Source organism: Aspergillus pseudoviridinutans (genome assembly GCF_018340605.1).
Source record: "Aspergillus pseudoviridinutans IFM 55266 DNA, scaffold_2, whole genome shotgun sequence".
In the NCBI taxonomy this organism is placed as follows: Eukaryota; Fungi; Ascomycota; class Eurotiomycetes; order Eurotiales; family Aspergillaceae; genus Aspergillus; species Aspergillus pseudoviridinutans.
In genome coordinates this window covers 4,656,835-4,676,988 of record NW_025091282.1, presented here as the reverse complement: position 1 = coordinate 4,676,988, position 20,154 = coordinate 4,656,835, and the positions used below count along the sequence as shown (strand labels likewise).

General features: G+C 49.0%; 8 protein-coding genes across 8 annotated transcripts; 4 read left to right on the top strand and 4 right to left on the bottom strand.

Moving 5' to 3' along the window:
* Positions 1-1,669: 1,669 nt before the first annotated feature.
* Positions 1,670-3,216, top strand: Asppvi_003707 (uncharacterized protein; the record flags this gene model as incomplete). Its single annotated transcript, XM_043299668.1, has 3 exons — positions 1,670-2,018; positions 2,082-2,475; positions 2,532-3,216. 3 exons carry the CDS (start codon positions 1,670-1,672, stop codon positions 3,214-3,216), a joined length of 1,428 nt encoding a protein of 475 aa, XP_043155603.1.
* Positions 3,217-3,298: 82 nt separating this feature from the next.
* Positions 3,299-4,104, bottom strand: Asppvi_003706 (pectate lyase; the record flags this gene model as incomplete). Its single annotated transcript, XM_043299667.1, has 3 exons — positions 3,299-3,553; positions 3,604-3,702; positions 3,754-4,104. 3 exons carry the CDS (start codon positions 4,102-4,104, stop codon positions 3,299-3,301), a joined length of 705 nt encoding a protein of 234 aa, XP_043155602.1.
* Positions 4,105-5,623: 1,519 nt separating this feature from the next.
* Asppvi_003705 (2EXR domain-containing protein) lies at positions 5,624-6,316 on the top strand (the record flags this gene model as incomplete). Its single annotated transcript, XM_043299666.1, has 1 exon — positions 5,624-6,316. One exon carries the CDS (start codon positions 5,624-5,626, stop codon positions 6,314-6,316), a length of 693 nt encoding a protein of 230 aa, XP_043155601.1.
* Positions 6,317-6,676: 360 nt separating this feature from the next.
* Positions 6,677-7,420, bottom strand: Asppvi_003704 (uncharacterized protein; the record flags this gene model as incomplete). The annotated part of the gene is made up of 1 exon (XM_043299665.1): positions 6,677-7,420. The coding sequence occupies one exon, from the start codon at positions 7,418-7,420 to the stop codon at positions 6,677-6,679; it is 744 nt and encodes a 247-aa protein (XP_043155600.1).
* Positions 7,421-9,683: 2,263 nt separating this feature from the next.
* Asppvi_003703 (putative isoamyl alcohol oxidase) lies at positions 9,684-12,955 on the bottom strand (the record flags this gene model as incomplete). Its single annotated transcript, XM_043299664.1, has 4 exons — positions 9,684-10,060; positions 11,163-12,388; positions 12,440-12,640; positions 12,708-12,955. The coding sequence occupies 4 exons, from the start codon at positions 12,953-12,955 to the stop codon at positions 9,684-9,686; spliced, it is 2,052 nt and encodes a 683-aa protein (XP_043155599.1).
* Positions 12,956-15,496: 2,541 nt separating this feature from the next.
* Positions 15,497-16,769, top strand: Asppvi_003702 (uncharacterized protein; the record flags this gene model as incomplete). Its single annotated transcript, XM_043299663.1, has 4 exons — positions 15,497-15,658; positions 15,713-16,094; positions 16,142-16,259; positions 16,307-16,769. The coding sequence occupies 4 exons, from the start codon at positions 15,497-15,499 to the stop codon at positions 16,767-16,769; spliced, it is 1,125 nt and encodes a 374-aa protein (XP_043155598.1).
* A 626-nt stretch (positions 16,770-17,395) lies between these two features.
* Asppvi_003701 (glycoside hydrolase family 27 protein) lies at positions 17,396-18,682 on the top strand (the record flags this gene model as incomplete). Its single annotated transcript, XM_043299662.1, has 2 exons — positions 17,396-17,996; positions 18,054-18,682. 2 exons carry the CDS (start codon positions 17,396-17,398, stop codon positions 18,680-18,682), a joined length of 1,230 nt encoding a protein of 409 aa, XP_043155597.1.
* Positions 18,683-18,960: 278 nt separating this feature from the next.
* On the bottom strand, positions 18,961-19,747 carry Asppvi_003700 (uncharacterized protein; the record flags this gene model as incomplete). The annotated part of the gene is made up of 3 exons (XM_043299661.1): positions 18,961-19,230; positions 19,284-19,383; positions 19,431-19,747. 3 exons carry the CDS (start codon positions 19,745-19,747, stop codon positions 18,961-18,963), a joined length of 687 nt encoding a protein of 228 aa, XP_043155596.1.
* Between the last annotated feature and the right edge of the window lie 407 nt (positions 19,748-20,154).

Here is a 20,154-nt window from a genome sequence, read left to right as displayed (position 1 = left end):
TCTTTGATTTCTGCTTCTCCTTCTCATTGGCTACGCGTAAATCATGATTTTCCTTTGCTAGTAGAGCTGCACTATACATAGCTATCTTATAACCCTTAATAAGCTGCTGGATAGCTAGTTTTAAAGGCGTCAAAGGGCTTTAAGATTATTGTTTTAGGAGCTTTTTAACTAAGGATACTTACTTTTATAATTACTGAATTATATAAGGTATAGCAAGCCATAAGGAGCTGGTTAATTAACTTACGCGGCTTGGAGGGGGGGTAGGGGTGGATACAGAGATATTCAGCTTCTCAAGCACCCTCTTTAGCTTAAAAGGGTAGATTCCAGCTGTAGTGAAGCCATTCTAGATATTTAGAGGCTTAAAAACCTCTAGATGAGCTGTTAGATATACTTAAAGGAAGTCAAACTTATTAATATAGTTATATCCTAAGCACACCTTCTCCTTAATAAGTCTTCTGTAAGCACATTTTAATGGGCTAAAATAACCAATATCTAGTGGTTATAAGAGATGAGAAGAATGAGCAGGTATATAGATAGTAATAATATTATTATCCTTACAAGCTTTGTCAAAACTAGGTGTTAGATAGCTACCATAGCTATCTAAGATAAGTAGATGATATCTTCTAACTATATAGCTCCTTGTTACAGGGATAAAGATATTTTAAAGCTACTAGAGGCCTATCTCATCTATTATCTATCTATTTTAACTAACTTTAATTCTCTAATCAGGTGGTAGAGTGTGATCTTAATACCATCCCTCAATATAAACCTTTCCCTTAAAGATTATACATAAAGGAAGCACCTAGCCAGTGGTATTAATACATTCAATTATTATAACCCATTCCCAATTACCTGGCTAAATAAGATAAGACTTCCCTGGCATATTAGCTCTTATAACTACCTTAGTAGTCATAATCAAGCCTATAGTAAAGCTGGTTTCATCAAAATTATAGATATCTTCATGGGAGATGCCATATTTCATTTAGATCTATTATAGGCAGTTAAACCACTCCTTAATAATCTTTAGATCCTTACATTAAGCTCAGCTATAATTATATTATTAAGCATATCAAGTTTTAATCTCCTCACACTATTTAGTAAAGATAGAGACCCAGTTCTTGCCAATAGGTTTGAATCCAGAGGGATTATCTACCTGGAGAAGGATATTAGCCATCTCTTACACATGAGATGGCCTAGGAGGCACCCCACATAGATCCCTGGATAGTATCCATTCTACTAATGATTCTTCCTGCATAGGAGATAGCCTGTAATTATTAGCACACTTTTCAATTCGATATTGGTATCCATTAAGTCAGCCACAGAGGGTAGATCTAGGCACATCAAATATCTCTGCAGCGCGTTAAACACTTGAAATTTCTTTCTTTCTCAAAGCAGATATTGCTAGTTGGATCCTTCCCTCTTGTTCCACCAAATTTCTAGGGGTTTGACACAGTTTTGGTGGCATGGTAGTGATTTAGATAGCTTCGAATTTGAACGCGTTGAATTCGAATGGGGGGGTGGCGGCTCGCCCGGGATGGCGGCTCACCCGGGAATTACGTTAACCCTTCAGCTCCGACTCAAAAAGTAGTCCACAGTTGTGATCAAGCCAGCTTACGGTCATGACAGCCTATGGCGAAATATACACCCCAGAGGTGACATGATGTGCACCATGACTCCTATCCCTCAACATCAATCCAATGAATGGGTCTTCATCACCACCACTCCCACGCGTCCGCGTCCGACCAAGGGGCAGCGATCTCAGATGCGACGGCGAGTCATGCGCGAGATTGGTTACACCCGCCGGAATGTTCAGACAGCATTGTTTCAAAGTCCTTCGATATCGTCATGCACATCGAGCGACATAACAGCATCTGATTCAGGCTCCAGCCCGTCCCCCGTTGAGCGTCAATATGGGAGCTCTCAAAGTCCAGAGTGTCCCACGTCGTCGACCCATATCCCGTCGTTCCTGGCCAGTCCTGTTGTGCTGGATAGGGAATCGCAGCGCCTCCTTCACCACAGTATGTTGATTTTCATAGATGTGTGAAGTCCCATCTGGTCGTACTAACTGGTCTCTCCGCCAGTGTTCTCAGATGCCATCCCGAGCCAGTTTCGGATTTACAAAGACCGCTGGTATCCAATATGCATCACGAATTCCGCCGCGTTTGACCAGATGTTGGCTACATATGCAACCCATATCTCACAATACCACATGCAACACGACTTGAAGCATTTCATACTCTCAAATCATACCAAAGCGCTTGTGCGGGTTCGAAATGATATCAGTGCTATGTCGCTGGGCCGGAAGCGGGTCTTGGAGGGTACATTGAGCGCGATTACTGCCTTGGCATGCTATTCACATCTGCAAAGAGATATGGTTTTTTGGAGATCGCACATGGCGGCGGTGGCAAGACTTATTCAGGAGTCGGGCTTATCGCTGGGGGCATTGGATGAGAAGTTGGTGACCGTGGTCAAATGGTTTGCACGCCCAGGCCCAGTCCTTCTCACTTGGAGCACTCTGCTAACGAGTACAGGGTGGATCTGATTGGTTCCTATGCACTTGATGTTGCCCCTGCTCTAGGAGACGTGAACGAGGGAGTTGGTTATATACACTCACCGACCAAGTCTGTGTCACCGTGCTTAGACTCTTTGGACCTTCCGGCGTCCTTGCTCTCGGCTCTTCAATCGTTACAATGGACCAACGCGCAAATAGTTCTGCATGACTCTATCTGGTCAGACCCAGTAGAGGTTGATAGGTTGATTCATCCACTTACTCATCACTTCTTGTCACTGCGCTATGATGCATACACTTTCGGTCCTGTATGCTCCGGCCTTCGATCTGGAGCATTGCTATATCTCGCCGAGTTTCGACGAATGTCTGGCATCAGCCCGGTAGTGACAGAAATACACGTGCGGCAGTTACGGCTTTCGATGGAGGCTATCAGTCCAGCGTCACTTCCGTCAGAATTGACGTTATGGCTCCTCACTGTGGGTGCCCTGGAGGCCACCACAACCTCAGAGCGGAAATTCTTCCACAGTCACCTTCTTCTACTGTCTCAGGCACTCGAAATACATTCGGTCCTCTGCTGGAAGCGAAGATTGAAAAGACTTATCTGGTCTGAGGCCGTGTTTGATCATAAACTAGACATCACTTGGGGCCTGTTGCAGGCTAAATCTGCTAATAATCACATTCAACGCACATATATCGTCACGGCATGAGGATGCATTCAGTTAAAGAAAGTCGTAACCTTCTGTATCCGTGATTGCTTCATCGTGGTCGGCCGGTCGATGATGAATGCATTTAACCAGAGCAGTATCCAACCTTCTCTGGCTCGCAGTCACCCGCACAACCATCATAAAAGACACAAGGATGGTCAGCGTCAGCGCATACATTCTTCAGTGTGGCCGTATCGCCGTAGTTGAGGTTGATGCCGACTACTTCGCCGCCATCACGAGCGGTAGTGCCCTCGACATAGACATTCCGCTTGCATTGGTTGTCACAGTTACCGCAGGAGCGATAGACTTTGCCGTAGTCTTCGGCATAGAAATTGATGATCTACAACATTGAGCATTTGGTTTCAGAAGGGACAAAGAATCATCACTCACATTGACAGTACCACAACCGTTGTGCTGGACAATCTTGTCTGACGCGTGATAGGCTCCACCACCGATGATCCAAGTCTCCTGGCCTGCCTTGTCGTTTTTCTGCCACTTTATTAGACCTGACCAAATATATGGATACGCCTTGATACTCACAATGGTGATGGCGTCTTCGCAAACATCCTCAAACCAGACGAACTGCAAAGTGCATGGACCGTCACAGTGGACCCCCTCAGCCTGGTTGGCGCCGATGATGACGTTCTTCAGAGTGGCACCGGAGTGGAGGTAGAATACGGCGTCCTCCCAATCGCCCTCAGCCTGGCCATTACAGGCGCCAGAGCCACGATCGTACTTGGCCCACCCGGCGTCGAAGACTTGTCCCGCCGCGACCTCAATCACGGCACTATTGGAATGGTGAGCGGCAGGGGTAGGAACTCCTCCCTCGTAGCCCAGACATGCCAAAGCGAAAGGAACGAGAACGGGGAGCGCCACAATGCTTGACAACATAGTGAGAGACCGGTGTTAGGGGTCGAATCGTCTGGTCGTCAAGACGAATGTCCACCGGTGAGATTACGATTCTTTATAGCCTGCGAAATGAGTAAAAAGAGATAAACAAATGACACGATCGAGGGACGGGAAAATCATTGGTGGACCATGCTGCACCTCGCAATCTCGTGCAATTTAGCTGCAGTTTATTCTACTGCACAACAGTGGATTGTAGGGACAGCCGTGAGGTCATTCCAACTATTTCGCTATCACACCCTCCAATCACAACAGGAGCCGCCCTTTGAAGCAAGTGTTGTCAAATGAAGGTGCCCTGGGTTGGCTCAAGATAGGCGGATATGGAGTGGTGAACGCTGTAGTCCATGTTGCCAAGCGTGGCGTCCGGAGAAATCTTTGCTTCTACTCATGTCTGCTCGCACAAATAACAAAATGACCACGCCTTGCGAGTCATGGTGTCCCCGGAGAATACGAGCGGGATGACTGCCAAGGACTTGGCTGAAACCAGGATGCTTGATACTTCGGCATTTGAGTCGCTCTCCCTATATCGACAGCCTGGTTTCTCCATTCGGTTTCAGGTGAATCTTTCTCTTCCGCCACTCGAATTCATGTCTGCACCTGCTTATATCCATGTGGTCTGACCCCCTGACACTGGCGGATAAATAAATCTCATTGTCTTTGCGTGTTATGACCGCATCCTGGCGTGGTTCCACTGGATGGCAGGATGCCTGAGTACGTTAGTATAAGAACTAATAATTGGAATAGCTTTCATCATACCAACCTCATCCGGAATGCGAAGCTATCTTGGTAGCATCGGGTATCCAACTCACCTAATGAACCAAAAGGAGCACCTAGTGCTCCCACATGAAGATAAACAGGCAAATGCCCGATAAAAGCACGTATCATAGACCCAGGTAAGCTGTATCAGACGCCGAAAGCTTTCAGTTTTGGTATAGCGCATTGAGGAATGCAATACAGGCCAAGTTAAGGTCGGAAGAGACAGCAGCTTCTCTGAGATATGCGGCGGGTACCCACTGATGCGCACATTTAGTGTGGAGATATTTAGACCTCAAGAGAAATGCATTATTCGGAGTTTGCCTGGTCTAGGGTATCTAAATGTGTTGGTGGAGTAAGATGTTATAATTTGCCAAGCTTGATCGGAATATGGACAGATGTATATGGCTATCAAGAAGCGAGGCACAGTATTCTTTTGCATCTTACCCAGTCAGGAGATGGAGAGGGAGCCTGACCGCAAAAGTACTGTCGGACCTGACCTGCACCTGAACGCTTGACTGCATAGCGCTAAGGTTGTTTTGGCTTGGCTCTGATCTAGTTTGTGTTAGATGAGAAGCCCGACACAACCACGTATCTGGACGTGTCATCTGTACAGCAGTCGTTCGGATACTCTGTTATCAATCAAGACCCTACTGAGTGCAATACTATTGTTATTATCGCATGTCAGCTAGGAGATATTCCCGGTTTTTCCATCGAATACAACTTCAAGACACGTGTCAGCCGTAACAAAATGTCCGCGAATTTCCACTTCTTCCCCCTGCTGCCAGCGGAGATTCGCGTCTATATCTGGAACCTTTCTCTTCCCACCAGCCGTGTCATTCGCATAACCTGTGAGCGGGGCATTAAACCAACTTCCCGACGCTACGCCCGCGGCTTCCGCGCCGACCATCCCAATCCTGCCCAGCTCATGGTCAACCGGGAAGCCCGCGAGGAAACCCTACGGGTGTTTGGCCCCTTCTTCCGTGTGGAAGACTCGCCGCATGCCTGCATTTACCTTGCCCCCGAGCGAGACACAGTGCATCTGGCGGAGGCAGTGCTAGCTTATCTTGGTGAGGTCGAGCGCAATGCTCTTCAACGCATGGTCATCGATGTTCATGACTATTTAATGTTTGAGACGTACGGAATGAAGGATTTAGGGTGCATGCAGGCATTGAAGGAGGTGGACTTGATTGTGTCGCAGACAACGGTGGCTTTGTACCTCAGGCATGATGTTGTTGAGGTGCTTAAAGATGCCTTTGAGGAGTATGCAAGAGATCAGCCACAGTGGCAAATACCTCAGGTCAGGGTGCTGTCTGCTTCGGGGAAGCAGAGGGGCAGTTTTAAAATTGATCTTGCAGAAGAAGTTGCTACGCTATTACCATCGGTTCTTGTCGATGGACACACGACGGATGAACTTTCAGGGTATGGGTATCAACTCGTCTAACTACTTGCAATGGTATGGCAGATGGCATTAAAAGCTGGTTCTACCCAAAGCAGTCCTGGTAGCATTGAAGCAAGCAACCCCGCAACTGTTGCTGTCAGTCATTGCAATTTAGATCAGAATGGCAGAGAGACACGCTGCCCTAACCGTTTGTCAGTATTCGTACCTTTTGTCGATAAATAGATACAGCCGGCAATCTTCGAAGAGGTTTCTACATGGCACATAGGGTGTATATAATGGTGCGCCTTTACCGTCAGTCTAGTTTGAGAACATATGCATATGCTAGAAGCTACTGCACAGTCGAAAAAATGCAGAACGTATGTACATGATATCTACAATGTGAGAGACCCTTCGGGTGGATGATCATACAGCCTCCCAGTCCATCGCATCAACAATGAAATCCCAATCGGCGTTTGAGGTGTCAGTTGGTGCCTGAGTATGATTATCGATGTTGGCCACGTGTTCCTGCGCGAGACGACATCCATCCTCCAGGCCGTCAAAAATATCCGCTAACATCCTGTCAAAGTCGTAGTTCTGCAGCGGCACCGTCGCTTCTCTTCTGGGCGACCACATAGACTCTGGCTCTTTTTCTTGCCCGGGCAAGTCTGCCGTCTTCCAGCGGTTGCGCAGCTCCTTTGCTTTCTTCAGTTGCTCGAAGATATTTCCTTTTCGAAACACGGAACGTAGAGGGCAGTTCTCATCCTCAAGGGCTTCCAGCACATTGGCATGATACCGATGCGTGCTCCAGACGGAGTTTGAGCCAGATGCCTTGCCCGCAGCCGATACACTGATGCCAAAGACGCCAAGCAAGTGCACCAGCGCCCGTTCCAAAAGCGCATAATACTCGTGAAAATCAATCTTGAACATGACTTCGGCATGAGCGACAGCCTCAGGAGAATCTGTGCAGAGTGTCGCGAGACGATAGCCCTCGGCCAAGAAAGGCAGTTTCCATTTTAAGCGAGCGACGATCTTCATGAAGCGCGACAATTCTCCGGCGGGAGAGAGCAGCATCCGGCGTCCCGGGGAGGGGGTCGCGGGCGGCGGTTGGCCTTGTGTTTTGTGCTCATTGGGTTTAGGAGCCCAGCGAGACTGTAATAGGCTCGACATGGTCTACCCGTGGATATCGATGTGGTGAAAGTTGATGTTTTGGTGATGATAACAAAAGACTTAAGAGCAGCCAGGCTAGTCCTAGTTGGGTAATGCCAACAGGCAGTGAATAGTATTCAACTTTGGCATGTTTATTTCAATCAAGGAAGACATTGTAATATCAGATGTTCTAGGCGTATTTCGTCGTCATGTCTATAAAGTAATTTGTACACACTACCTTAACTTATGGCTAAAAAGCCAATATAATTTCTACMGAGCAGTAATTTCTGCGAAACTTTGGGACATTCCTTTCCCAGATAGGACTAGACCAGCGCCGCTTTTGCTCAGATTCTAGAGTGTGGGGAAGGCAGATGTGCATGTCCTGAGTGGGCCATGAGCAGCGAATGAGTGTATACTCCGGACCATCTAACTGACATTGGACATAGAGAAATTATTGGAAAAGAAAGACTAAGAGAATCCTGTTTATGCATTTAAACTTCTGCTAATGGACAACCATCCACCATCAAGCTAATGAAAGAAATTGCTGGTGCTGAAAATGGACTAGCAGAGCGCTGTTGATTGGAGTAGCAGCTCGCCTTGCGATTACTAATAACGTACAGTAATCCGTAAGGCAGGATTTCAGATATGGACTAGCGCGATTGCTGGTCAACTCGAACTAGTTATCAATTTTGAAGGTGTCAAAACTACTGAAATTGGACAGTTTATAACAGATTTTCTTAAACCTAATGCTAGCGAGAAGCTCTCAAAATATACTTGAATATGACCTCGAACCTCGGAGCATAGTTGATGGTTGTACGGAGTATTTGCAATCTTTTAGCTTTATATGGGATAATCATAGACTTCACAGCAAATGCAACATTGACCTCTATACCGTTTTCATGAGGTTGTATCACACCGCAAGTGTCATCGATTCTTATTAAACCCTAGCATCGAAGCCTAGTAGCGATCCAAATATGATTCTCTTAAGCGGCACATCGTGGCATGGACGTCTGTTCTCTGTGACAACCTAGTACTTTGTATAGTCCTTTGCTGTGTGATTGATATATATCATAGAACATGGCAATCCTCTACTCACCTTCTAGCAAACGCCTCTTTGTTCCGCACATTGTCCGACCAATTGCAAGATCCCAGCCTGCGATAGTGACGCTTAGAAGCTATATCCCAAGTTTCACTGGGTCTACAATAAACTCGCGGTAGCCGAACTACAGGGTATCGAGTGCGGTCCGCACAGGACCAAGCCTGATGCTGATTTTTCCCCATCTTCAGCAAGCCGATCTATAAACTTGGCGGCGCGGGCGCCGAGGCCGGATGGCACATGCCTTGGATGAATACTGGCGCAGCTTCGTGCTGGCCATATGTGGTCTGCCTTGCTGACTGGCGACCATATCAGCAGAGCACTGATATAGCGGGAGACGCCGGGAGGGCGGTTTGGCTCGGCCATACAAGGGGAGTGGCTGGGCCGGACCACATTTGGGAATACTGGGAAATCAATACGCCTGCCGAGCTTTTACTAGAGAAATATATCGCGGATGTTGTGGAAACACATCTCGCGGGATACTCAGGCATGCTGAATGTCGAACTGATCGGGGGCAAGATGATCGAGGTGCATCACGTTTCTCGCCTCAGTGGCCGAACCTGTATGGATCTTGGTTCGCTTCTTCCCTTGTTGACCTTTATTGCGGAAAGGGATGGACAGGTCCCTTGGGCTTCAAGTCAGCAACACCAGTGGGGTATAGTGTTCCTTTGTGGGACGATGAGAAGTATGCGAAGATTGGTATGACTCTCACGGATAGCGCTTTGCGACGGCTGGAAAGCATGTTCAATGTTGAAAGCATCACAATGCAGTATAGTCGAGAGAAGCCAGTGGAAAGCACTCCGAGGCCTTTGGGAGGCTTTAGGATAGCCTGGGTCAATGGGTATGATCTGACGATGTGCAAGTTACCCAGGAGTGCATTGCAGGTATTCCTTCATCAATTGGATGACACAGAAACATGGATATATTCAGGTATTCTGACTAGTTAATCAACTCTCTTCCCCATCATTTAACCCAAGCGTATTGGTTTGTCGTATGGTTTTAAGCCCTACTAGGCCTCCTTCTCGCTAGAGCGCCGTTGTTGGTTGCTTCATGCATGGATATCAACCAATGTCCCTATTTACGAGAACAATTTATGAATCATACACACTTTTAGTACAACAGGGTAACCCCCGGTTTACAGTCACTCAGCCACCAATACTTTAAAGTACAACTTAACCTCATTAACGACTATTTGTGCGCCGGGATACAGTACATCAGATTCCCAGGGTCCTCCCTCTCCGTATACGGGACCATCGATATCTTGGTCATCCCACACAGGGCCTGCGACACCATGTACTCCAACTGCTGCGGCACTGGCTTACAGAAGCGCTCGAGTTCCCGTCCATTTTTTACTAGGAGGAGGGTCGGTTTGTCCACCATCGCTGCGTCGGAGATGTCATGATGTTGCCAGATGTTGATCTTGTAGAAGTCGATCATGTCGTCGGCGTCGGCAACAGTGGACGCCATATCGTTGTAAGTGGGATCGATGGAGGCGCAATGCTGGGGGGAATCGCAGAAGTAGAGGATGGCATATTTGTCCCGATGGACGATGTCGTGATACTCGTCTAGACTATGTATGTTTAGCTCAGTTGGTGCCACTGAGACGAGACTTGGATTCTTGCCTGTTGACTGGGACAGAAGACATGGCGGTTGGAGGTGAACAGGACAGTATACACTATTCGTAAGATAGGTCTAGAGTATTATCTTGCCGCCGAGGGTCCCTACACGTTTTGTACCAAGCTACCTACACTTATGTGGACCCAATGCGCACGCATATACTAGGGTAAGGACGGATGACGGCAGTACGTCTGTGTACCCTCGACATCTCGTTGGTCTGCGATGGAGGGGTACTCGGTCTGGCCAGTCCTCAATCCTAATAAAGCAGGCCATTAAGGTTATGTCAGTTGGACTGGGATGCCACTAGAGTACATCTCGGTTCTCTCTGCGTCAGGGTTCGCGTGCGATACGCTGGCGCGGGGAATTCCATCCACAGAACACAGCGCTCATTGGGACTATTACGAAGCAAACCTGGTTAGAGCAGTGCGCATTACTTCATCTTATAACTTATTTTCTTATTATGACCGCTGTATGGAATGATTGCGACATTTCAGAACCCGGAAGTGCGTCGTGATTATGTATGATACGAGAGTGGTGACATCATCCATGGGAGGTGAACCACCAATGGACTCTCCCTGGTTGCATATATCTGCCACATAGATGAAAATTGAGTTTGTCTCAGATAAGCTTGGAACTTGTATTTCATGATTGAGATTTGCTTATTCTATCTGAGCTGAATGGTGATGGAGGTAGAGGAATCGGGTGGCCAATCTGTCGATCTTCACAGCTACCTGTATAGATTGTCATGGTATTGACTAATGTCCATCGCTCGAGGAACGACACCTGCCATACCCGAGCCAAGAATTCGCTGGTCACAGTCTGGTCGAGCCATGCATAACCTGAGGCGAATGGGTCGAAGCCATGGACTACTGGTTGACATGCGGCCAAGACTCGAACCAATATTATTGCACTTCTGGTATCTGGTATCTATGTACAATTGTGTGTATGGTATTAAAATAGAAAATCTATACACAATTATATCTCCGGGATGATCATCATCATCACCGTGAAAGTCTATATTAGATGATTAATTAGAGGCAGGGCACATACGACCCGAGTTGTCAACGGTCCAGTAGTCACTGCCAACGGCCTTGAGAGCGTAGAAGAAGTAGTTGGGGTCCCACTTTTGCTTGATCTTGAGCAGGGGAGAGTAGTTGACGCCGAAAAAGGTGTTCTGCCAGTTGGGCTGGCGGAAATCGGCCTCGTTCTGGTAGCAGCCGCTGCCAGGGGTGACCGCCTCCAGCTGAGGCACATACTCGTTGGTTATCCGGTACTGATCGGCCACCATCTGGGACCAAGACGCGGTCTCGCTCCAGGGGGTACCGATCTGCATGGTGACGGCGGCATTGCGCATGGCGGGGAAGATGGCGTTGGAGACGTCACCGGGGTGAGAGACATTCATACCCACACCGACAGCGATGACACCGTGCTCGGTGATGTTACGGAGGACCGAGGCGAAGCCAGCAGCGTTGTTGTCGAGGACATTACGGGGGATCAGACGACCACCGTACTGGTACTCACCCACGCCGAGGTTACCGTAGGGCAGGGGGCCCATGTACTTGTTGTAGTGATCATAGTACGAGGCGTACTCGGTGTAGGCAACAGCGTACGTGATGTTCAGGGTATCCAGGACGGTGAGGAAGGGAGTCAAGAGGGCCTTGACATCGTTGGTCGTCTTGTTGTACGCGGTGACAGGGTTGAGGGCGAAGAAGGAGGAGGCCATCTGGTAGATGACGGTGGCGCCGGCATCAACCATGGCGGGTAACAGACCGTGAAACTCGGAGATAGCCTCGTAGAAGATGTCTGCGGTAGTCGAGCTGGAGAGGAACTGCAGACTAGCGCCAGCAACCGTGGCGTCGGGGTGAGCCTTGATGGTGGCCGAGACGACCACACCATAGTTGCCGGCACCACCGCCGCTGAGAGCCCAGAAGAGATCGGGGTTCGTGGTCCGGTTAGCAGTGACGAGCTGTCCCGCGGCCGTGACCACCTGGAACTCCAAGGCGTTGTCGGCACCCAGTCCGAAGGAGGTGCTGAGGGCGGAGTGGCCACCTCCCTGGATATATCCACCAGCGAGACCGACGGTAGGGCATTCGCCGCCGACCACGACCAGACCCTTGGCGTGAGCCGCCTCCATCACCTGGAAGCCCATCACACCAGCGCCGACCTGGAACGCGGGACCGTTGTAGTGAGCATCGGACCAGTCGCGGTATTGAATGTCGTTGAAGTGGTGCATCCAAACGGAAAGAGCGCCAGCACCAGTCGAGCGAGCAAAGTAACTGCACCTCCCATTAGCATTCCCTCGGGTATACTTTTCCATAATCACTCACTCATGACCAGTGTTGCGAATGACAAAGCGAATGTTGTTCTTCCGGGCGAAGTTGACGGCGGCAATCACATCGTTGCTGGAGGAGACATTGACGGCGTAATTGACGTAGTTGCCCAGGAGACACGGCTTGGACTCTGCGGTGAAGGGGTCACAGCTCTGGTTGGCAAAGTAGGTCTGCATGATGGACGAGGAGGATTCAATGCTGCACACATGAGGGTCAGCTTCCTTCTTGCGACAGCGCAGGACAGGTCGAGCGCGGTTCCACATACTGAGTCTGGGGAAGATTCCAGGCATTCTGCAAAGCCGCACAGGCGGTCGCATCGTAGGTGGGATCATGGCAGGGCGATCCGATGGGTACGGTAGCGACCAGACGGCCACCAACAGTGGAGTTGAGCGCGGCCCAAGAGGAAGGAGAGGGCCAGCAACTGTCACCGGGCAAGCAACGGCACTGGGAGCATTCAGAGCGCTTCGCGGAGGCGAGCGCGACCAAAATGGACAACGCCCATGAGGTCTTCATGGTGTCGCGACGGAAGTGTGGGGAAAGGGAGGAGGAGAGGAGCGGGATCTAGGGCAGGTATATAGGTTAGGCGGATAGGAAGAATCTCACGATCGTCGGTTGATCATGCCGATCCTGAGCTTGCTAGATATTTATACCAGATGGTGGAGAGATGGAGGAGAACGAGATAATAAGGGAGATAATCTCCAGGCTACCTCGGCGTTCTTCCGCAAAGAAAGGTTGATGCTTTATGGGACGATGGCGTGAGCTATTTGATCGGGCGTATCTATCCGTCGGAGTCTTCATGATTATTTCTGAATCGTTGTTATCTGGTACCTGGCAAACATCCTGGTGCATGCGCGGCGATGTTTCCCAGAGAAGCCCTGGATGGCCGAATTGGGTAATACAACCGAGTCCAGCACGGGCAGTGGTGGGGGGAGGATCGATAGTCATCGGACTCAGATACACTTTCAGATATGCCCATCTCGAGCTGGTTCTTGGCTTGAAATCGTGTCTACAGAACCCGGAAAAGAATCATGAAGCATTGCCATGAATTATGGATCTCGTATCTCCTCGACAGTTCATATGCTCGGTGATCCCCCGAAGTGGGCTTTTGTTGACCACATGGCAGTGACTGAACTATGGAGTCCCACGTGTGTTCTCATTCTTCTGGACTAGACAGATTTCATGCATCTAGAAGCGGGCTTTCGCTAGGCATGCCCCTGACTGGCATCCTGCATACGTCTTCCCTGTCAGCTCTGAATGCAAGGCTATGCACCGCCACTAGCGGCCAAATGGGGGAATCCGGAAAGCCCACATGAAGGCTGGAAGGTAGAAGCCATGGAAGAAAGGCATTACTCAGTGAGTGGGACATGGTCGGCGTATTTCTACGTTGCCAGCTATCCATGGTACAAAGTACAACATTAGAAAGCTCTCCTGGTTGAACGAGGTTGAGATGGGTTCAATTTGTATTATTATTATCAGAGAAATGGTGCAAGAGGCAATGTAGGCAATGTCAGGTTCAGTAGACTGACTGCACTTTTGACTATGTGTCGTCCTTAATTTATTTTTTTGATTAACGGGATTTTATGTGGAGTCTACCTGGGCAAGCTTATTCAGCAGAGAGACAAAAGACATTATTGCAGTCAGCCTCGATCTTTTGGTCTTCACACACAGTTAGAATTGTATTGCTCAAGGCTGGCCACACATAAGACACCTCCTCTTAATAATAAAATCGGCAATACTTCGGATCAGTCCCACTGTTTTACGGAGCCTGCTCCATAAGGACGTCGAAAAAATGAGTATCTCCGGTCAGGGACTCAGGTACGGCTATTCCGGACGCAATAATGGCGCTGGCGTCTCTCTGCCAATTTCTCCAATGGTACTAGTAATAAATAATAGCATTAAAAGGGAAACTTTCTTCGGTAGAGTTTCGTATAAAAGCGAATGTCTCACTGAATCAGCCACCGCCACGCTGCCAGCAAGCTGTTTATGCAATGATATGTTCTCATTATATTACTCTTAGTGAAGATTATCCAGAGAAAATCCTCCGTGGGATATCATTTATGGAACTGGCTGTATCTCACGAGATCTGCACGCATTCCTGGCAATCGCAGTGGTTACTGGGTAGGATTCGGAGCAAAAACGGAATGACTCGAGTCATAGCAGTGGAGAACGGCCCACCAAGTCCCAAATTCTAGAAGAATATAACCACCAATGGCAAACAGATATGCCGGCATTGTCTCAACTCCCATTCTGTTTCTCGCCAATCGGGGTGTCTCTGCTGCCCGTTAAAGTTTTGTCCGTTGTATCTAGTCCGAGTCTAGTATACCCTCATCTCCTCGCTTGCATATCTCGGCATCTGCTTTCTAACGGCCGGTGCTTCCAGCTCGGCAAAGACAAATCAGAGTCGGGAGTCAGGCGAAATTATGAATGGATAGCTTCCATCTCCATTCATAATTGAGGTCTGGTCGTACTCCACACTGATGGCCACCTCCTCTTCTCTTACCTCCGGACCGACCAAATCAGAATCTTGACCAATCTATGACCGATAGAAATATTGAAAGGAATCAATTGTCCGCTCTGGCCCCTCACACAATGGGCCCCAAGTCCTGCCAAATGTAGAAAATAGCTTGTTCAGAACCCTATCCGCGGGTCGGGATCCGATCTATTGCCGGCCATAACCTTGGAAACCGTCGGCGGATCCCCTTTACCTCTCGCTAGATCCCATTGACTGGGCGGATGGATATTTTTGCTCTGTCCATGAATAGTTGTCCTGTCCCGTGGCCATGCTGCAAAGTCTAAATCGCCAGAGCATTGAGCTTTCGGGTGCCTGGAAGACACTTGGCAGCTCTTGCGACTACCTGTTCCTGAGAGCTGAAGAATATTCGGTGCCATTATTATTAAGCGATGTTTACCCAGTGTCGCAATCTCTTCAGTCGTTGCGCTCTACCATAATGCCTCACAGACCATGATCTGATCGACCGTGTTGTTCTCTTTCTGATCTCGTCTTCACCAGAGATACACCCCCCACAGAGTGCAAAGGGTCGGTCGACGTCCGCAATGGCCCAGGACTCACAGACCACAGCTGATCTCGGCCCGGCCCTCATAAGGGGCATCTGGGCCGCAATGATCATCGCAGTGATTATCGTCTTCTTGCGAGTCTTTGCAAAGATCAAAATTCGCCAGTTTCGTGTCGACGATGTGTTGATGATCGTTGCACTGGTATGTTCAGCCATCCAGCTGATACTATTGCATTGCTGACGTTGGTCGCATTAGATCCTGGCTGTCATTTCCACCGTCTTCCTGACGCTGTGCGTGCAACATGGCTTTGGCAAAAATCTGTTAATCCTCGAAGCGGAACAACCACATGAAGTCGAACTCGTCCTGAAGTACATCGCCATCCAAGTGCCGATTGTGACCATCAGCACCACCATCGCCCGCTGCTCCTTCATCCTCTACCTCCTGGCCATTCTCGGAAACAACAAAAAGTACCTGATCGCGTTATGGGCGGTGATGCTGCTCCAGTTCGCCGGCAATGTTGTCTCGGCCGTGCTGCCATTGAGCATTTGTCGCAATATGCGCATTCTCTGGGACCCCACGACGAAGACCACCTGTGGTGACGTCCAAGCCGTCATCAAGTTTGCCTACTATTCTAACAGTCGGTCTCCGTCCCTGTGTCCATGAATCTATACTGACTTGTATCAGCCGCAAACTCGGCCTGTGACCTTTTTCTGGCCGTGTTTCCCACCCTCATCTTCTGGAATCTGAACTTGAAGATGCGCATCAAGATCAGTTTGATCACCCTCCTCAGTCTGGGCCTTGTGTATGTTTCATGCCCTCATTTACCGATCAGGATACTCATTCTTACAGGGCCATGGTCGCCTCCATCATCAAAACCACTAAACTGAAGGATGTCCCAAGCGTCACCAATCTCGGCGACACCGGCGGCGTCGAGCTCATCCGCTGGGGCTATGTCGAGAACGCAATCATCATCATCACCTCCTCCGTCCCCTGTATTCGTCCCCTGATCATCTCCTCCGTCCGCAAGTTCTCCAGCCGCGGCTACTCGCGCTCTTACGAGCTCACCGGGCCTGCGACGGGTCAGCGTCGCACGGGACACGATGAGACGGCGCAGTCCCGTCGCACGCGTCGCTTCACCAAGAATGCCACCCTGGATACCGGCAGCATTGAGCGGATCCTGGATCCCGTCAGCAATACGAATACGACCGTCAGTGGTCGGCGGGATTCACCGACTCATCTCGACCACGGTATTACGAAACAGGTGGAAATTTCGGTGATTTCGAATGATCAGTTAGATAGGCATCATCCTTGATCGATTAGTTTCCTACTTCTTGATCTGCTTGGTCATGCCATACACGGTTTTCATTTGATTAGAGCTTTCTTGTACATATATTCCAGGAAACATAAACGATGCCTGGCTATGGTATTAATCGTAAATTAATGAGGAATAATGTGCATGACATGCGTTCATTTGTGACAGAATATTGATAGCTCAATATAAATCAATAAACCAGTCAGATGTTGATCATTGCAGGTCGCTTATATATTTTCTGTTTATATATCTGCAGGGATGGGACGCCTCCGAACTATATTTGAGCATGGGTACAGGGGACAAATACCCCAGACATATCAACTACATACTTATGCTACTCATAGCTAACCTTCAGTCATCCTCATTCTCCACAGCTAAGCCTCAAATCGAGCCGACAACAAGCCACAGTGATGATCAAGGATACCCGCCGGGCAAACTCCGGTAATCATTCCACGGCCATGAGCATATCCTCCAGGAACAGTCACCCCACACTTCTGTTGCATTGTGCCGGTGTATGTATCCCGGAAGGGATCCGGGTCGCGGGGTTGAAGAATAGTAGCTATAAACACAAATCACTGCATTTTATGTCCCTAGAAGGCATTCTAATTCCTGCAGTGACCCTCACGATGTATCACCACAATGCATTCGGCCTCACTCTGGCCAGCCTCCTATTGCTCAACCCTCAGTCTACAGCCGCGGGCGAACCAACTCCAGGTCAAACTCCGCAAATGGGCTGGAATTCATGGAACACCTTCAAGTCCAACATCAATGCTTCAGTAGTCGAGACCACCGTCCAGCTATTCCAGTCTCTCGGCCTCAAAGATGCCGGCTACGACTACATCCTCCTGGACGAGGGATGGTCGGATTACTCGCGCACCGCGGACGGATATCTCCAGCCCAACTTGACCTCCTTCCCCAATGGCATAAAGTCGCTTATAGACGACATCCATGCCAAGGGTCTGAAGGTTGGCCTCTACGGTGACAGTGGAATCTCAACCTGCGGCTTCCGACCAGGGAGCTGGGGCTATGAGGAGCGTGATGCGCAGACGCTCGCTAGCTGGGGCGTGGATTACTGGAAGTATGACAACTGCGGCGGATTCCAGGCCATGACGGAGCCGCCGCAGGCGCGCTTTGGGGTCATGCAAAAGGCGCTGGAACTCTCTGGCCGAGAGATCTTCTATTCGGTGTGTGAATGGGGGTATCAGTTTCCGTGGCATTGGGGAGGGAGTATGTTTCTCAACCATCCGGCTAGAGATAGAGAACGAAGTGCTAATTGAATCGCAGACATCGGACATTCTTATCGCATGTCGGGCGACATCACTGCCAAATTTACCAACGAGACCGACTGCGCGTGCAAGACGGCCTACTGCCTCAACACCGGGTATGCGGGCTGTTCAGTGCTGACCATCATCCGCAAGATGCGCGAGATCAGTCAGTACCAGACACCGGGGCATTGGCTGGACATGGATATGCTGGAGATCGGCAACGGCGATATGACGCTGTACCAGCAGCAAACCCATTTTGCGTTTTGGGCGGCGCTCAAGTCTCCTTTGATTATTGGGGCGGATTTGTCGAAGCTGTCGAACGAAAGCCTGGCTATCCTTAAAAATAGGGACATTATCGCGCTTAACCAGGACTCAAAGGGCCAGTCGGTCCGTTACGTCCAGACTGCCAGCGAAGAGGGATCATGGCAGGTATGGGCTGGTCAAGTGCAAGGCGGATCCGTGGTTCTTCTGTTGAATGAGAAGAGCTATCCCCAGGATCTGTCGATTTCGTTCGCCGATCTGGGACTGGGAATTAACGGTTCCGTCAAGGCTACGGAACTGTGGTCTCACAAGTCTTTGGGGAAGGTGAACTCTTACAAGGGCGTGCTGCAGGCTTATCAAACGCTGGTGTTTCGACTACAAGTTTAGTATTTTCGAACAATTTAATGCGGGTGTTCTAATCCTATCCACATGAGGAACAGGGGATTAGTAGTCAGCCCCGCTGTGGATTGTATCCTAGCAGTTCTAATAACTGGCGATGGCAGCAATCCGCTATATGTCGGCACATTTAGTATAAGTCGCATCTCAGACAACGGTAGCATAATACAAGAATCATCTTATAAAAGTCCGCGCCGAGACTCAGAGATACTCAATAAGCAAGTCAATTCAAGTAGCTACCTATATTCTTATTCCAGTCCAAGTTTCTATCAACAGTATGGAAGATTCGGGTTCGAGCAACTGCCAGGAATAAAGGCCTGCGAGATTCGAGGCAGATCGCCCTCAAATATCTGAGCCGAGGGGTCAAGGATATGATCGATAATGTGTACGAGGCCCTGAAGAGCATTAGCGACGTCTTCCTGGGCAGATGTCCACCCTACCTGCGTAATTGCAATATCCTTTTCTACCACAGTAGCAACTTTGTTTAGGAGAAGATTCCCGTCCTGAATCTCAGCTCCGACATATAGATAAGTCGCAGTCTACCGTTTCTGTCAGCCAATTCATTTGCGCTTGATCGAGACTGCTGAATCACCTGGAATTGTTGAGAAGTTCCATTGAAATTGGAGGACTTCAAGTTTGTGTTGGGAACATAGTGATGCAGGATGGTATTCCCTAGCCACCATTTACCTTTTCTATGAAGAGTCAGTGACCAGCACATTGACTGTCGCGGTGACCATACGGAGTAGACTCGAACGTGGTGAAGTATCTGCCCACATTCTTCTCAAAGGCATCGTTATTCGGGGCAAAGAAAGTAAATTTCCAGGTGGGATCCGTGTCGAAGGCTTCCGAGAAGCCGCCAACTTTGTCTAGGGCTTCTGAAAGTCTACTCAAATCAGAGCGGGATTTGATGAATTCCAGCAGTGTCGTCGTGTTGGAGGATTTCGGAGCGACGTAGGAGGGATTGATATTCCGGTAATTGAGGGGATCTTGAGTAGCAGCGAGGACACAGCTGCATACTGTCAAGCAGGTCACCAGGAGGGTAGATATTAGCTTCATCTTGGTCAGGTTGCAAGAAAGACCGAATGACCATACAAGGTGAATCACTATATAGTTCTTAGAAAGGACCCACACGCATATTTCTCAATAACACAATCTCCGCCAGTATAGTGATACGCAGGACCAATACTCAATAATGCGGGACATCAATGCGGGCATCTGGGGAATTGAGTCACTAAAGCGCTCGGCGTAGGTGCCGGCCTTGCCCCGACGGTTGTGAAGAACAAACAGAGAACAAGCTCGACTGGAATAAACTCTAGACTGAGCAACGGTTTACTGGAGAATGCGGGGCCCCAAAAGTGAAAACACCCTGTCCCGTAATTCTTCCGATACCAGGAAGAATATTGCATTGCTCCACAACTACAGGCCATGGAAGAATTAAAAAAATGAGTATAAATACTCTAACA